This window comes from Rana temporaria, chromosome 2 (genome assembly GCF_905171775.1).
Source record: "Rana temporaria chromosome 2, aRanTem1.1, whole genome shotgun sequence".
Classification (NCBI taxonomy): domain Eukaryota; kingdom Metazoa; phylum Chordata; class Amphibia; order Anura; family Ranidae; genus Rana; species Rana temporaria.
This window is the reverse complement of record NC_053490.1, coordinates 55348320-55367790: the sequence shown is the minus strand read 5'-3', so window position 1 is coordinate 55367790 and position 19471 is coordinate 55348320. Positions and strand designations below refer to the sequence as shown.

Sequence of the window (19471 nt, the reverse complement as noted above, 5' to 3'; positions counted from 1 at the left end):
CAAACTGAAATCATTTAGGTGGAGGGAAAGTAAAAATAAAATAATATGGTTGGTTGCATAAGTATGCACACCCTTACACTGAGGGCCCATTCACACCTGAGCGTTTTGTAGCCTGAAGCTATAAAACGCTAGAGGGGGAAAAATCCATTATTCTCAATGGAGATGGTTCACATCTCCACTCCAAAACGCTTGAAGCCGAACGCCTGAAGCTCAAACAAGTTCCGGACCCTTTTTTGTCGCGTGAATTGGGCTGATTTGGGCATTTTTCAACGTTTGTATTTCCATAGAAACTAATGGAAACGCTCGATTCAAGCATCTAGCGTGACAACGAGCGTTTCTATGGGCGTTTTGTCACTTTAATCTGTTCTGGGAAATAGAATATTCACCCAGGAAGAAGATAAAAAAAATCTACAAACATAGCAACAAATTGCTCAAAAATTCTACGCTCAGGCAGGCCCGGATTTCCCACAAGGCCACTGAGGCCAGGCCTTGGGGTGGCAGGGCTCCAAGGGGCGGCAGTGGCATAGAGTCCCCCAACGCCCGGAACATACAGTTAAGGGCGGTAAGTTATGGGGGAATCCGCTCGCTCGTTAACAAGTGATTGCGGCGATGCCGCCGAAATCACTTGTAAAATATGTGCTCCCGTCCGTCCTCCCCTCCCCCCCCCCACCCCACATAACTCTCTCTGCTGGCTCTGTCTTCGGGACTCCGTCCTCCCCCCGGCCACCGAGTCTGTCTCCTGTTCCTGCTGCCGATGTACACAGTGAGAGGGGAGAGCTGTGCTCTTCCCATCTCAGCTGTGACAGGAGTTCTAGCACAGTGCTAGGACTCCTGTTTTGGAGGTGACAGGGTCAATAAAGAGAACATGCCACCTCCAATTGCTATCACACAGGAAATAGTTTTCTCCTGTGTGATAGCAAAAAAGTTAAGTGAAAAAAAAATGATAAAAAAGAAATAAATAATAAGAAATAATAATTAAATGAATAAAAAGGTAAAGAATAAGAAAAATAATAAGAAAAATAATAAGAAAATGATACAAAAATTTAAAAAAGTAAGCGACAAGCTACAAATAAATAAACATAAAAAAAGCGATAAAGTAAAAAAACTAACAAAACATATTTGCACTAACCGTGCCGCCCATTTTCCGTTGATTTGGGGGGGGGGGTTCGGTTGGTGGGGAGGGGGTGCATTATGGAACCTGGCCTTGGGGCGGCAGGGAGAGCAAATCCGGCCCTGCGCTCAGGTGTGAAAGGGGCCTAATACTTTCCCGAAGTACCTTTTTTTTTTTTGTACAGCACTCAGTCTTTTTAGGTATGAGTCAGCATGGCACATCTTGACTTGGCAATATTTGCCCAGTCTTCTTTACAAAACACTCCAAATCTGTCAGATTGCGAGGGCATCTCCTATGCCCAGCCCTTTCAGGTCACCCCACAGATTTTCAATCAGATTCAGGTCTGGGCTCTGGCTGGGCCATTCCAAAACTTTAATCTTATTCTGGTGAAGCCATTCCTTTGTTGATTTGGATGTATGTGTTGGGTTGTTGTCCTGCTGAAAGATGAAGTTCCTCTTTTTGTTCAGCTTTCTAGCAAAAGCCTGAAGGTTTTGTGCCAATATTGACTGGTATTTGGAACTGTTCATAATTCCCTCTACCTTGAATAAGGCCCCTGTTCCAGCTGAAGAAAAACAGCCCCAAAGAATGATGCTGCCACCACCATGCTTCACTGTGGGTATGGTGTCCCTTTGGTGATGTGCAGTGTTGTTTTTGCGCCAAACATATCTTTTGAAATTATTGCCAAAAAGTTCAATCTTGGTTTCATCAGACCATAACACATTTTCCCACATGCTTTTGGGAGACTTCAGATGTGTTTTTGCAAAATTTAGCAGGACTTGGGTGTTTTTCTTTGTAAGAAAAGGCTTCCATCTTACCACTCTACCCCATAACCCAGACACATGAAGAATACGGGAGATTGTTGTCACATGTACCACACAACCAGTACTTGATAGATATTCCTGCAGCTCCTTTAATGTTGCTGTAGGCCTCTTGGCAGCCTCCCTGACCAGTTTTCTTCTTGTCTTTTCAGCAATTTTGGAGGGATGTCCAGTTCTTGGTAATGTCACTGTTGTGCCATATTTTCTCCACTTGATGATGACTGTCTTCACTGTATTCCATGGTATATCTAATGCCTTGAAAATGATTTTTTGTACTCTTGTCCTGGCCGATACCTTTTAACAATGAGATCCCACTGATGCTTTGAAAGCTCTCTGCGGACCATGTCGTTTGCTGTTGGATGCAACTAAGAAAATGTCAGGAAAGACCTACTAGAACAGCTGAACTTTTTTTGGAGTTAATCAGAGGCATGTTAAATGCTGGCAGGTGTGTACTGACTCCTATGTAACATGAGTTTGAATATGATTGCTTAATTCTGAACACGACTACATCCCCAGTTGTAAGAAGGTGTGCACACTTCTGCAACCACATTATTTATTTTTTTAATTTTTACTTCCCTCCACCTAAAAGATTTCAGTTTGTTTTTCAACTGAGTTGAACAGTTTATAGGTCTCATTAAAAGGTGGAAAAAGTTCTGAAATTATTTATCTTTATCTAATTTTTTTACATCACAGAAACCTGACATTTTAACAGGGGTGTATAAACTTTTTATATCCACTGTATATAAAAGACACTGAAGACCTCAAAGCAAACAAACCAGAATCCCCCTTAGGCTGCCTTCACACCTATGCAGGTGCAAAAGAACACACAGACGTGCATGACCCTTTTGAAATATCTCACCATACCAAAATACACAGTACTTTGTTACCATGCATTTTGGCAAGGGCGAACCCATGCACTTTAGCAAAGTGTGTGGCAGTGCTATTAAAAATGAAATGGCACCGCCCTGCACCTGAAAAATGGCTTTGGGTTGTTGAAAATTGTGGGCACATGCCCACAATTTGGCGCACATTCCTGCAACCTAGCTTTAAAAACAGCCAACGAATGGCAATAGGTTAAAATGTATGTAAACCCCAATTTTTTTATTTCAGTATGTTTTTCAGCAGTCCTTTCTGTATAATATTTTTCAGCAAAACATTGAATCTGCTTTAACCACTTCAGCCCCTGAAGGATTTACCCCCTTCACGACCAGGTCATTTTTTGCGATACGGCACTGCGTCGCTTTAACTGACAATTGTGCGGTCGTGCGACGCTGTACCCAAATAAAATGTATGTCCCCAATAAGCGTATATTGATTGGTTTGTGCAAAAGTTATAACGTCAACAAATTAGGGGATAGATTTATGGACTTTTTTTGTATAAATGACACTGGCAGGGAAGGGTTTTAACACTAGGGGTGATCAAGGGGTTAACTGTGTTCCTTGGGTGTGTTCTAACTGTGGGGGGATGGGCTCACTGGGACAACACAGAGATCACTGTTCCTAATCACTAAGAACAGCAGATCTCCATGTTTTCCCCTGTCTGAACGGGGATTCATCTTGTTTACATAGGCAGATTCCCGTTCTGCCTCTCTGTGGAGCGATCGCAGGTGGCTGACGGACATCGGGTCCGCCGGACCCACGTGCACGCTCCCGTGCACCCACAGTATCTGTTACATGAAATGACGTACAAGTACGTCTTTTTGCGCAATAGAGCCTGTACTTTGACTGGTCGGCAGGTGGTTAAAGTTTCTTACCTGGAGATCCTGCCAGCAATACCACTTCTTGTTGCCATACATGGGCCGAATTCTGAACAAATTTTCTTTCGAAAATCAGAAATGTTGTGCTTTTTGTGATCCGATGGTGCCACCATTAATTTTTGAAATTTGACCCACCAAGCCTTCAATTTCACCTCATGTTGCTACAGAAAATATTTTTCATGGCTTGGTATCTTTCTTTCTTTCCAGGAATTTTGTTTTCTTTTTTGATTATATTTATTGCACGATTCTCCCACCATTAATTAGAAAATAATTAGTTTTTCATAAAATTTCCAACATTACCGATCACTCAAAATAGATGGCTGTGCAAAAATCGGCCATTGTTGCAGCCCACTAATGGTGTGAAATTCGAAAGAAAATTCTTAGTTAGGATTTTCGTAAGAAAATTCTTTCGGAATTTGACCCATATATGGCCTGCTTAAGCCACTGCCTCATAATTAGCAGCAGTGTTGTCAACCTGCCGTTTGTGCTTTTTCAGTTGGCCGTTGTGCCAGTTATCATGAAGGTCTTATAGTCAGGCCAATGGCCAAATTAACGAGCATTTATGCAGGTTACTAACAACAACAACAACACTAATGCTAATGGCATCATCCATGGGTGCAGGGTGTTCACTGCACACGGGCTCCCGAAGGGATGGCACTGTAACCCACCCTGCTGCACCCATGGATGATTGACAGCTGGGAATGATTGATGTGGCGGGGGGACAGTTGCACGCACCGATCTCCCTGTATGGCTTTTCAGACAGCCGCTTCTCCTCCACTCCCTCCCACAGCTGTCAGCTGAAATGCCATACAGGGTGCTCACAGCTGTTCCCCCCCGCCCCAATGTCGCACTGATCATCCACCCCAATGTCCTCTTCCTCTACCCCCTGTCCTCCTCCTCTGGCCCGATGTGTGCTTCTCCCCTGCCCCGTCTCGCACCCCCGCAGCCGGATCCCTCCTCTACTCCCCTGCTGGCTGCGGGGATGTGTTAGGATGGAGAGCAGAGAAAGGCGCCGGTAAATATGTAATTTACCGGCCCCCTCATTGTCTGAATTGGACACATGATTGCTCCTGTGTCCTGTAATGACTGAGCAGAGTAACCTGTGGTTCAGTTTATGAATGAACGAGAGTGGCTGTCTCCTGTCCATTCCTCTTCAATGCTGAGGCTGCTGAGAAAGGGACTCTTAGACCCCTGATATCTCACCAAAGCCCACCAACAAGGGCTAATAAAAAAATAAAAAAAATTGCAATAAATATTACAAAATTAAATTGTAAAAAAATGGTAACAAATTTTAAATTGAGTGTCTTCTGTCCATTCATCTTCAATGCTGAGGCTACTGAGAAAGGGACTGTGGCATCTGTGTCCTTAGTCCCTTTCTCTGTCTCAAAGGGGAGATGTCAAGGGTCTGTTAAGACCCCTGATATATCACCAAGGGCTGATAAAAAATAAAAAAAAAATTGCAATAAATATTACAAAATTAAATTGTAAAAAAATGGTAACAAATTTTAAATTGAGTGTCTTCTGTCCATTCATCTTCAATGCTGAGGCTACTGAGAAAGGGACTGTGGCATCTGTGTCCTTAGTCCCTTTCTCTGTCTCAAAGGGGAGATGTCAAGGGTCTGTTAAGACCCCTGATATATCACCAAGGGCTGATAAAAAATAAAAATAAATCGCAATAAATATTACAAAACTAAATTGTAAAAAAAAAAATATAAAATAAAAAACTACTGACACCCAGAACCCCCCCCCCCCCTTGACACTGTCCACAGTCCCAAAATTTATGCCATGTACACACGATCGGTTCATCCGATGAAAACGGACCGATGGATTTTTTCATCAGTAATCCGATGAGGCTGACTTTCATCAGTCTTGCCTACACACCATCAGTTAAAAATCCGATCGTGCCCAACGCGGTGACGTAAAACACAACGACGTGCAGAAAAAAATGAAGTTCAATGCTTCCGAGCATGCGTCGACTTGATTCTGAGCATCAGAACATTTTAAAACCGGTTTTATTTTTTTTCACCGATGGGAAAAAAAATTATGGGGCCCACACCAATCGTGTGTACAGGGAATTAGTGTTGTCAGCCTGCAACAGAAAGTGTTTTTACGCCAGGTTAGAAACCTTGCTAAAGATTCACAGAAAATGATATGCGAAAGAAAATTGCATATGGTAAGGCATGATGACAAACACAAAAAAATTGATATTGGATTTACATACACCTTACTGAAAAAATAGGATTACTTTCTCAATGGTATATCATATTTTAGAGAACAAGAAAGCTCTATTGTATTTAACTGTCTTTGCAGCAGTTGGTGAGTGTCAAGGCCCGTACACACGGTCAGACTTTCGGCCAACAAACTTCAAAATCTGCAGGTTTTCAATTTTGTCCGACCGTGTGTACGCTCCATCGGACCAACTTTTTCGGGTTTCATCGGACAAAAAGTTCGGTCTACAAACGGACAAACTTTACGTCTACAAAAGTCCGATGGTGCCTAGTCCGACCGTGTGTACAGCAAGCCATCGGACTTTTGTACAAAGTGCAAATATGCATGCTCAGAACCAATGTTAAAATCAACCAACAATAGCAGAAGTTAACCAAAGGGTGGCGGTGAAGAGCAGAAAAGCCACGTGATGTTGGGAAAGTTTTAGAAAAGTTTGCAGAAAAGTCCGAGCGTGTGTATGCTATGGGTGTGACTGGACAACTCACTTCGGACAAAAATCCAAGGGAAAGTTTGTCGGATGTCCGACCGTGTGTACGAGGCTATAGAAGCAATAAATGGGTTATATGACTTCTAATTAACTTCCACCACCAGCTGCCACTGTACCAAACAGAACATGGTGAAAGGTGACCATTAATGAGTAAACCTCTTCACCCCTGGGAAATTCTCACAGAGAACACTGGGCAGAGTTCAGTACCCCTTTACTGGAACTATGTGCTCTGTAGAATCGACAGAAGATTTTTCCCCAATGGATTCCAAGGCAGTGAGAAGACCCCTTTTCAAGGACCTTCCCATGTAATCAGAATCCACTATATTCAGAATCCACTATACGTCAGTGACCAATCACCTTCCAGTGGCATCCATGGAATGTTGTTTTTTTTTCTTCTTTTGGTGTATTAAATATGACAATTTTACTTTACTGGTTCTGCACTGGCGATATCAACAGTCCTGTTTCTTATTTTGGTCTGTGACCCCCTTTGTGGAAATTTGTCATGACTTCCTGTCCCTGTGATGACCCTTTAACAAATGGAGGACAGGAAGGCACAGAAAAAAAATACAATTAGAAGTTCTAATAAAAAAGATTTCCAAATTACTGGGCGTCAATAAATCTCTCCAATAGTGATCCAAACCTTCCCCACTCTATCCAAAAAGATTTGAAAAAAATGGCTACAGTTTGACTTTAAATAAAAAAGACTACAAGACAGATACAAAATTTCTCAAAATTGTTGGCAATACGTTTTCCATCAATAATCGCTTCATTAACACGTACTATGATAAAAAAATATAGGATATAAAGGAGAGCAATTTGTAGCAGTGAATGACAATGTAATGATGTTGCACAAGGTGCACCTGAAGCTATGAAAAATGGCTTCTTAGCACCAAAGTGCCAGCGACTATAGCGCTTACGCCGCTAGCTACAAATCACTGTTAACCACTGGCATTAGGGATTTGTAATGGTGAGGGATCACTGCTCCAAATTTGCCCATGTGACATCAGCCTTATTCCTATTTTCTCACCCAACAATTTCAATTAAAAATACTAACAGCAACTTACAAAGCCATCCACAACTATGCCCCCAGCTACATCACTAACCTAGTCTAAAAATACCAACCAAATTGTTCTCTTCGTTCCTCCCAAGACCTCCTGCTCTCTAGCGCCCTTGTCACCTCCTCCATGATCGCCTCCAGGACTTCTTCCGAACCTCTCAGATTCTCTGGAACTCCCTACCCCAATTTGTCTGACTGTCTCCTACTCTACTTTTAGACGATCAGTGAAAACCCATCTCTTCAGAGAAGCCTATCCTGACCCACCTAACAACTGTACATTTTTTTTCTCCATCAGCCCACCCCCCACAGTTATTACCTTTTGTATCACTTGACCCTCCCTCTTAGATTGTAAGCTCTAATGAGCAAGACCCTCTGATTCCTTCTGTATTGAATTGTATTGAAAGTGTAATGTATGCCCTCATGTTGTAAAGCCCTGCGCAAACTATTGGCACTATATAAATCCAGCATAATAATAAAAATATTTTTCCTGAACTCTGTTAAGCACTGACCAGTTCTCCTGCGCTGTGATGGAGGTAGATGGGCTCTCTGAAACTTCTCTGTGGCTTCTTGAAGTTTTATTTTCCTTTGCTGTAGGATCTCCTCTCGTAATCTCTGTTCCTTCAACTCCTCTTCTCTACGTTTGTCCTCAAGAGCTCTAAAGAGACAATAAAACAACATTTATAAACCAATAGTGATAATGTAAAAGGTAACAATCAAAAAATTAAATGAACCTTAGATAGTCAATAATCCATTATCGTTGGAGAATGATGGAATATGCAGTTCCCACAACCAAAAATACCTTGTTCAATAAAAAGCTGGGAAGAGCGGAGCATTTAACTCAAACTGAACGGGACGTTTCGCGATTTGTATCAAATCTCTGAACGCCAGCTATATAAACCAGGCAGATGGCTGCGCTGTCACGACTATAAAAGAAGAAGCTCGATCATACCTTTACTGTAGCTGAGCCGATGTGGATAACAAGCTTTCAACGCTACACAGGTATATCCTCGTGTGCATGTTGTTACTCGACAGTTGAAATGTCCAGACAAGCAGAAGACAGTAGAGACAATCATTATTATGACTCATACACGTAATAATGTACAGTACACGGTGTATTGGTAGACAACCACAGCACACACACGTGCTTCTGTACAGGGAAAGGAATGCAATTTGAAGCACAGGTTGTCACAGTAGCTGGATCATTTGTGTGCTGAAAGATTTTTTTCACAAATGTTTTATGGAATTAAAGGAGTTGTAAAGGAAAAAAATGTTTTGCCTAAAATTAATGTCTGCAAGGTAGACAGACAGAATAGTGTAATGATTCTGTTAAAAAACGAGTAAATACCTATTCAATTCCTTCATCTCACTTCCTGGTTTGCGGCGCTCGTTCATGTAAGAACTACATTTCCCAGTATGAATTGCGGCACGCCCAGTAATTCACACCTCCTTGAAATCTCTTATGCCGCATACAGACGGTCGTTTTTTGTGATGAAAAAAAACGACGTTTTTGAAAACGTCATTTAAAATGATCGTGTGTGGGGGAAAACGTCGTTTTATGTCTTCTGAAAAACGACAAAAAAAATTCGAACATGCTCGAATTTTTTGTGTCGTTTTTCAAAACGTCGTTTTTTGTTTCACAGAAATTGACCGTGTGTACCAAAAAACGACGTTTAAAACAACGTTTTTAAACCCGCGCATGCCCAGAAGCTAGTTTCAATGGAAAAAAGTGGTGAAACGTAACCTCGCTTTGCTAGAGCATTGTGAAAAAACGATGGTGTGTAGGCAATGTCGTTTTTGAAAATGATGTTTCAAAAACGTCGTTTTATTTCATGATTTAAAACGTTGTTTTTTTTTTCATCACAAAAAACGACCGTCTGTACGCGGCATTAGGCCGCGTACACACGGTCGGTCCAAACCGATGAAAACGGCCTGAAGTCCAGTATCATCGGTCCAAACCGACCGTGTGTACGGCCCATCGGTCTGTTGTCCTTCGGACAAAAATTATAGAACTTGCTTTAAAATCGAACCGATGGACGGCTGACCATCTGTCAAAACCGATGGTTAGTACACAAAAGCATCGGTTCAAAACCTGTGCATGCTCAGAATCAAGTCGACGCATGCTTGGAAGCATTGAACTTCGTTTTTTTCAGCACGTCGTGTGTTTTACGTCACCGCGTTCTGACCCGATCGGGTTTTGAACTGATGGTGTGTACGCACATCAGACCATAGGTCTGCTTCAGCGGTGAACCTATGAAAATGGTCCGTCAGGCCAGTCTCATCGGATGGATCGATCGTGTGTACTCGGCCTCACACATAGAGAGCTTCCTGCCACACAGATGTAGTTCCCAGGAGGGGGCGAGCACGTCACTGACCACCGCAGTAAAGCCTCCCTTCACGGTGGTGAGTAACAATCAGATAAGCAGGAAGTGAACGGAACAGAGAAGAAATAGAGCAACTTCTGAGCAAAAACGAATGAGGAAGTGAAAAGAGGAATGTCTGCAGGTAAAGGATGCTTATTATGAAAAAAAAAAAAAAAAATTCCTTTATAACCCCTTTAATGACCCAAGTACCATTAATTACATGCAATTCATAACTAGTATGGGAAAGCTATATATAGCTATAAGTAAAAAAAAAAAAAAAAAAACAGTAATGTGTAATATCAAGCTCTCTTGAAGAATGGCTTGTTAGTTGAGACAATTAAGGTGGATCTAAGGGCAAAAAAAAAAACTTGTTGCTGCCCCTTAACGGTATAATAAGGCCCCTTTCACACGGTCGGCTGTTCTGCCGCTGTTAAAAGCATGTTTTATTATTTTGAAATTCCAAGACTCCAGGCACAGCGATCAATTGCATTTGTACATTGCGATTAGCTGCGTTTACGTGCGTTTACATGTGGCTGCGTTTAGCTGCGTTGGAACATTCTTGCGATTTCTGATATGCTTCCTGTTTTTCTTTCATTGTTGCCGCTGCTATCTGCAGGTGAAATAGTTCACTGCGATTACCTGCAGTTATGTGCAGATAGCTGCAATAAATCAGTCCTGGACACAGTCAAATTTGTTTTTTCTAACCGCACCAAACCCCATGTAACAAAACTGTTGCTAAATGCAGTGTGTGAATGGGGTCATAGGAGAGCATTGTGTGAGTAATTGAAAAACTCAAAATGTCACATTCTGAAAGGTTTAGAGTCCAACAAATGCACCACTTTTTACACACCATTACTTTAGGTAAAACAGAAATACACTTACTAACACTTTATGGGATGTGGTGTATGCAAGTCACAGGTCAACATACAGGTTGTTGCAGGCAGTAGCGTATCTAGGGTATGGCAGCCATGGCAAGTGCCATGGGCGCCATATTAAGGGGGCGCAGTTGAGTGGCTGGGCAGCAAGGCACTTACTAGGGTCTGAGGCAGTGGCGTAACTAGAGACTTCAGGGCCCCGGTGCAAGAAATCGTGAAGGCCCCCCCCCCCCCCCCCTGAAAAGCCTGATTTTGATACTTAATTTTTTTCACACTGTACAACAAAGTAAACAACACTGTTTCTGATTTCACTTGAGGGGGGGGGGGGGTGTGTCTGCGGCGACAGTGATGGTGCCATCCTCTCCCACCACCACCTTTGCCTCTTACTGATCTCATCCCTACCTCTGTTGTAGAAGTAAAAGGGGGATAGGGATGAGATCAGTGGTGGGATGAGATCAGTAAGAGGCACGGGTGGTGGTGAGAGAGGATGGAACCACCACTGCCACCCCTTCTCAAGTACCACCGCTGCCACCTCCCTCAAGTATCACCCCTTTCACCCCCCCTCAAGTACCAGCGGTGGTACTTGAGGGGGGGGGTGGCTGCGGCGGCAGTGTTGGTGCCATCCTCTCCCACCACCACCCGTGCCTCTTAGGGGTCCCATCCCCCCACCACTGATCTCATTCCTATCACCCCTATTACCTCTGTTGTTGAAGTAATAGGGGGATAGGGATAAGATCAGTGGTGGGGGGATGGGATCAGTAAGAGGCACAGGTGGTGGTGGGAGAGGATGGCACCACCACTGCCAACCCCCCTCAAGTACCACCACTACCAACTCCCTCAAGTATCACCGCTACCACGTATCACTGCTACCACCCCCTCAAGTACCACCACAGCCACCCCCCCTCAAGTACCAGTGGTGGTACTTGAGGGGGGGTAGCAGTGGTACTTGAGGGGTGTGGCAGCGGTGGTACTTGAGGGGGTGCAGCGGTGGTACTTGAGGGGGGTGGCAGGAGTGGTACTTGAGGGGGGGTGGCTGCGGTGCTACTTGAGGGGGGTGGCTGCGGTGCTACTTGAGGGGGGGTGGCTGCGGTGGCGGTGCCATCCTCTCCCACCACCACCTATGCCTCTTACTGATCCCAGGCATCCCCCCATCACTGATCTCATCCCTATACCCCCCATCGCCTCTGTTGTAGAAGTAATGCGGGGATAGGGATGAGATCAGTGGTGGGGGGATGCCTGGGATCAGTAAGAGGCACAGGTGGTGAAGGTTGGCATCGATTGCTGAGCTCTGCCTCTGTCACTTAATTGACTTACCGTCAGTCAAAGAATTAATCGATTCCCCAGCGAATTCCTATTGACTTCTGTTCTGTCACGGGTCTGACCTTCACCGTGCCTTCTTCTCCCGCCAGGATGCCTTGCCTCACATGGGAGCCGGGTAAGTACTCCAACTAAACACGAAGCCGCAGAGGGGAAAGCTCCTCCCCCGCCATCTCTCATTTGTTGTCAGGGTCTGCCCCGCCTTGCCTACCTACATCTCTGTGTGCTGCCTCAGCTGCATTCTCCCTTCTGTATAAGCCAACAGAACACACTGACAGTCAGGCAGATGTCTCACACAGACGGGTGGCTGGCCCCCCAGACTTGGTGAAATGACAGGGTCCAGTCGCAACTGCGACTGTCACGACCCTGATAATTCCGCCACAGTGACTGTGCCATCAAACGCAGCCAGGGGGTGGCTGGAGAGAGGGGACGCACCGCTACTAACACATACATGCACACACACATTCATACACACATGGCATGCACACTCACTTACACACATATGCACAGGCACATGAACACACACACACATGAACACACACACATGAACACACACACACATGAACACACAAACACACACACACACACACATGAACACACACACAAACACACACACACACATGAACACACACACACACACACACACACATGAGCACACACACACACACACACACACATGAACACACAAACATGAGCACACACACATGAACACATAAACATGAACACACACACATGAACACACAAACATGAACACACACACATGAACACACACACATGAACACATAAACATGAGCGCCACACACACATGAACACATAAACATGAGCACACACACACATGAACACACACACATGAACACATAAACATGAGCGCCACACACACATGAACACATAAACATGAGCACACACACACATGAACACACACACATGAACACATAAACATGAACACACACACATGAACACATAAACATGAGCACACACACACATGAACACATAAACATGAGCACACACACATGAGCACATAGATACACATGCAAACACACACAGTAGATAAAAAACGGCAGTCCTTAGCAGCTCTTCCTGCCGGGTACTGCACTGTAGGGGGAGACAAAGAGCACACACGTTCGCTTTCACTTTGTAATGAATGTGATGAGCTCCCCGCACAGTGCAGATTACAGCTCGGCTTGGGATCGGGGAGCTCATTTTCGCTCCTCCAAAGCACTGTAGTATACAGGGGGCCCTCGAAGGCCCCCTGCAGCAAGGGGCCCGGTCGCAATGGCGACCTCAGCGACCCCTATAATTCCGCCACTGGTCTGAGGGTCTCTTCTTCCCTCCTCCTGAGCATAGGCAGGATCTCCTTTTCAAATGGACAATGGCAGCGCTATCCCTGCTGCGTTCAGCCACAGCCCTCCCCTGTTCTCCCAGGCTCTCCCATTCCATCTGGTCGGATTGGCAGCGCACAAAGAAGAAGGAGGAACATCAGTTTCTCCCTCTCCTCTGTGAAAACTGATTTGCATTTACCTGGCCTTGGAGGGCAGAGGAGGTATCAGGGGTCTAATAAACCCCAGATTTCTCCATAAAGAGTATATGTCACTACCTAAGGTATCACAAGGGATGATAAATATCACTAGTTTTGTTAGCTGTTTTTTTATAAGGTTATCTGAAAGATGGGTTTCAAACGTTTCGCCAGGGGCGCAGTTTCAGTGCTTGCCATAGGCGCTATTTTCACTAGATACGCCTCTGGTTGCAGGGCCCGCCTGTTAAATACCATGATGGCATGGAAATCAGAGGTTAGAGGGTCTGCGGTAAAGTGGTTCTGTAGATGCTCCAGAGTCTTCCTTGGCATTTTAAATGTCTATACAAGAAATTAACTAAGGTACAGAGGCACCAAAATTAGACAGAGGTGGCTCCAAAAGGAAACCCACTGTAGTATAAGTATCAAAAATGTATGTTTATTAGTACAAAATTCAAATATGACAAAAATTGCAACCTTCACCACACCATCATAAAACCATTCGTGACAATGGTGTCAGGAACTCATAAAAGGAGACCTGGGCCCTCATTCATAACCCACTCACACCAAACAGCTAACTGTGTTGACTGAAGTCAGTTCTAGGGGCAAAATTGGCATGCCATCGCAAAAAAAGACCACTCTGGTAATTAGTCCATTTTAAATCAGCCAAAGATAAGCAATATATATGTGAAAGGATGGACTATAGCAGGGGTCAAGTCCTGGGGAAAAAAGTGTGGGAACTCCCACCCAAGATCCACTCCCCCACCAAAAAAAAATGATACGCTCATATGCATATGTGATGGACGTGCCAAAATGAAAATTTTATTTTGTGTTATGATTAGAATCACTGAAATGTTTCTCTTTCCTATATTCCTTATACTGTTTATTTGTTTTTATACGCATTATGCATATGTATGTATGGGAATGATCAATACCGCTTATTTTCCTTGAGGATTTTATATCAGATATTGTTTTAAAGTTATGAACCCAGCATTGAAAATATGAAGAAGCAGATATTACATTGTAAAAAGTTACCATTTGAAATGGAGAAACAAAAGGACATGTTATTAAGAGCAGATGTCATCCCCCCCCACTCCCCACTCTCCACTATTCGCTTTCACTCCGTCCCCCTCCCTTCTAGATTCCTCAGTTATAACAGGAAAGCCTTCCCCTCCCCCCTCTTTTCACTCGGACCTCCTGAAAGCTTGTGGAGGAAACTTGCTGAGCTGACAATGGACTATTAATGACACATGGACTTATAAGGAGGATGTGTGTGCAGCCTTCCCAGGAATGGACTTGTGAGAAGAAACCATCCCTATATGAACTGACCAATAAGGGCTTCATGCCAAGGACAAGCTACACAGGGGGAGGGTAAACTGGGAGTAAAATGTATGATGTGAACCAATCAAATGCATGTATTTGTGATTCTTTGGTTTTAATAAAAAAGAGCCAGCAGGCTCTAGTCACTTCCTGTTGGGACTGAGCTGAGCTGGTTTGCATGCTCTCACCTTATTAATTTGAATCAAACGGCAGAATGGGTAATCCTGAGGTTGTATCAGGGCCTCATCCACATCACATAATTACTAAACCGCATGTTTTTTTTTTTTCGATCCACTGTACCTTAGTAAGCCTTTATGTTACTGGCCGCTTTAAGCAAGTTCTTTCTAAATCCTGCGATAACTCGCGGCAGACCTCCACAATATCTCCTGGGAACAATGACAAAAGCTCCCAGGAGACACTGCGGCATCGAGGAAGTGACGGAATACCCACACACTACCTGATGAATCCATATACAGGAAGCGGCCAGTAACATAAAGGATTACTAAGGTTCGCCTGCCCCTGACAGTGACTCGAGCTGGGCATCGCCGCTTAGTGAAGGATTGGCTCGGCTGCTCTCGGCTGCTCTAGTCCTGCAAAGGGAACTGCGTTTCTGCTGTGAAAAAAGTGCAGGAACTCCGTTCCCACGCGTCCCCGCAGGACTTGAGCCCTGGACTATAGGCTGTAGTAGTGAGCGAGGACAGGTACAGATTCAGACTAACAAGTGTGTTTAGCAGCACATGTGATGGAAGCAGACAGGAGGGCGGGTGAGGAGGAAATGGTGAACCACTGCAAGCTGGTAGTCACAGGGGAAGAGGTACACAGCGGTGGTCACAGCAACAACGCTAGCATATGGAGTCGGGAACAGCATCCCAGGAGCAATCTCACCCGATCTACCGCTAATGCTCGGTCCTCCCCGACAGCTGGTTCACGAGGCTGGCAGACCACTACTCAACTCCCCCTCACAGAAACCTCCAAGATAGCTGAAAATGTCAGTGTCGGTGTGTGACTGACATCACATAGGAAGTCCTCATATCTTCTGTGCAACCTGTGCGAACTGTGTTGAAAATTCGCCGGTCACTTACCACAGACTAAAGCCTCGTACACACGATAGGTTAACCAGAGGACAATGGTCTGAAGGACCGTTTTCATCGGTCAAAACCGATCGTGTGTGGGCCCCATAGGTTATTTAACCATAGGTTAAAAAAAAGCAAACTTGCTTTAAAATTTAACCAATGGATTAAACTTACTTTAAAATGTAACCAATGGATTGATAACCGATAGGTCAAAACCGATCGTTAGTATGCAAAACCATCGCGCATGCTCAGAATCAAGTCGACGCATGCTTGGAAGCATTAAACTTCGTTTTTTCAGCACGTCGTGTTTTACGTCACCGCGTTCTGACACGATCGGTTATTTAACCTATGGTGTGTAGGCTTGACGGACCATCAGTCAGCTTTATCGGTTAACCTAAGACAACGGTCCTTCAGACCGTTGTGCTCTGGTTAACTTATCGTGTGTACGAGGCTTTAAAGGACCACTTCATGAATTGATAATTTGTGTATTAAATAGCTTTTGGATATCTTATTGTTCAGACATCAAATACAGATGTATTTTTTAGTAACAAAATCTCCTAGACACTACATCCAAACCGATCAAAGTCAAGAGCATTAACATCCACAGCAGGTGAGTCAAACAGGCATTAAAATTACAACCAAACTGAAGCGTTTTTTTAATTTAGATTTGGAGATGAAGGATATGAAACAAATACAAAAAGTATCCAGTCATGGATGAAATTCCACAGTCCACAGATATTTCTGGTCAACGTGACTAGGGAGGGATCCAAAAATACAAGTAAACTGAGCACCGTATTGAGCCACTTTGGAATCATAGTTTTTAAATTGAATATCCACTCCTTTTGCTTACAGAGGAGGACCGTATCAAAGTCCCCCCGTTAGGACAGAGTGAGGGCAAAAAAGTCCTTTATTTTAAGACCTTTGAAAGAAGAATTATGACATTTTTTAAGAAATGTTGGATTATTGGGGTACGTCTCAATATTAGATCTACTAAGATGCCGCAATTTAGGAATAATCGGTGGATTGAGATTTTCCTTGACTTGGTCCAGGAAGATCTCAATAGGATCAGTTGGGATACAATTACCAACGATAACCTCCTCCCAGATGAACGCTTGGCACTTAAAGAACTGAGGCCCTGAAACTAAATTATAAAGTCCAGCGTTAAAGGAGGCAATGTGGTCCTCCTCTCTGAGCAGGATTATGAACAAGAAAAAAATGAGACAACTAGGTGATCAGTCCACATATCTTAAACTTATGTCCAACCCCTTCCCAGGGATAGTTTAGCTACTTGAACTTTAAACTTCAACTGGCTTTTGAAGCACAATTACTCACAAGGAAGGAGCTGAATTTCCTTGTGGTAAAGGATTTCAATACATCTACCGTATATGTGATCCCTAAGGTCCATAAAAGTCTAACTAGACCACCCGGAAGACCAATAATATCGGGCATTAGAGGCCCACTTGAAGGGATTGGCCAATACTTGGATGGTCTGATTGGGGGGATGGTTAAGGAGTTGCCATCCTTCGTTCAGGACACCAGGTATGTCCTCTCAAGAATTTTATGGGGTGGAGGTACAGAAGGGGTCAATACTGGTTGGTATCGATGTCGAGTCCCTCTACACATCCATCCCTCACCAATGTGGACAGACCGCAGTAGCTTTCCTGGAGGATAAGTACCCTACTATGGGTTCACAAAGCTAATTAATTCTAGAACTGCTTGATTTTGCCCTTACTCACAACTGTTTCCAGTTTTCTGGAATAAATTACCAGCAAGTTAGGGGGACTTCCATGGGGGCACCCTGGGCACCTGCGTATGCCTGCCTCCACCTTGGATGGTGGGAGGAGAGCGATGTATATTGTTTGTTGATGTATCTTCGCCATGTACGTCGCTGGCTAAGATACACTGACGATGTTCTGGTCATCTGGGGTGGGACTATGGAAGTGTTACATCAATTAATTTCTGAATTTAACATCAATGAAAGGAAAATTAGACTAATTTACACCTTTTAATACCCAAAAACTTTCTTTAGATTTGTCCATATCTATTTGCAATGGTAGACTTCAGACAAGAACTTTTAGAAAGTTCTAGCTGCTAACACATTGCTTTTAGCCTCCAGCCATAGTCGTTTTTATTTTTCCAGAAGGCCTATCCTCAGATATTATTCAAGTTAAGTAATTTGTAAGGGTAACCTGAGCCTAATATTTTAATGACTCGATTGGGGATCTATGTCTATGGGATATTAGTAGGCAGACAGGTAGGTAGGCACTAGATTTTTACCAGCCACACTGTAAACAGCGCAGCCCTCATGTGCAGTAACAATTAAGTGGGTTGGGGGGCAATTTAAGCTGTGTGTATTGAGGGAGGTAGGGATGGGGGCTGGCAGAATTATTGAGAAAGGGCCATGTCAAGCAATTTTTTTTTTTTTTTTTAAGCGAGACAGGGCTTTTTTAAGTGATTGCCTACTAATGCAATCAGTTATTTTCTATAGGATCGCTAGCCTGCTAATTCCTCAATGCTGGGGAATAGGAGAGAGCCAGGAAGTGGCGCACCAACTTCTCTAGGAAGACCGATGTGGTTGATCAGAGGGAGAGGGAAAAGACCCTGCCCCAACTTACAGGTTGGCGCGCTGTGTTGCTATGGTAAACACTTCTAGGGAAGCCAGAATGAGCTGTAAAGTGCAGTAAATGGCAGAAAGGGAGATGTTTAAGGACTGCAAAGAGCAGTGGTGGCCCATCCACTAGGGGCGCACGGGCGCCGCCCCATCCATGTGTTTGGCCCCCTGATCTATATGCAGGGGCGCTGGATGCATAGATTCCAATGGGGGGGGGGGAATGTTTGAAGCACTTGATTAGAGCCAGAGGCTCTAATAGGCTTCAAAAAAGGGTGGTCTCGGGGTGCAGAGCACTGCGCTCGGAGCCCACCCAGTTGTGTTAAAATAGCGAATGAATATTCGCTATTGTAACACTAAATCTCCTACCAGCCAATCAGGAAGCGAATCATAAGAGCCGTCACCTGATTGGTAGGAAGGAGATCCAATTGGATTGACCGGCAGGAGACACACAACGCGCACAGTGAAGAGGAGGGAGAAGACGCACGTAGGGGAACCGAACAGCAAACAAACAGCCTGCAGCCTGGAGTAAAGCCTCCGCCGCCCGCCACACTGACTGGTGGGGAGGTTGCCGCCCATGGGGGGGTTTTCAGCCAGCTGACTGACCGTGGGGGGAGATTGGGGGGCTGCCGTCCACAACCAAGGGGGGTGGCAGTGGGTATATTGTTTGCAGCCCCCCCTCCCCCCAAAAAAAAAAAAACACCAGCCGCCACTGGCAGGGAGGAAAGAAAATGTTGGACTGAGTTGATTGATCAAAAAAAAATTCTCATTTAGCTGTAGCCTATAATCTTTAATAAAATCGTATCCATCAGTATTTTGCTAAAACACATATACAATATATTTGTTAAAGGGGTTTTCCAGCCATTTTTTACGTTTATTAAAAGTTAGCCGCTACAAATAGTGTAGCTGCTGGCTTTTAATAAACAGACACTTACCTGCTCCACGGCTCCAGC

At 44.2% G+C, this 19471-nt stretch overlaps 1 protein-coding gene across 1 annotated transcript in view; it reads right to left on the bottom strand.

The window, feature by feature from the left end:
- CEP126 (centrosomal protein 126) overlaps positions 1 to 19471 on the bottom strand; it is a 137056-nt gene that overhangs the window by 61825 nt on the left and 55760 nt on the right. The window contains exon 3 of the mRNA XM_040340194.1: positions 7965 to 8110. Within this exon, the coding sequence (XP_040196128.1) occupies positions 7965 to 8110 (146 nt within the window). The remainder of the gene's footprint in view (positions 1 to 7964; positions 8111 to 19471) is intronic.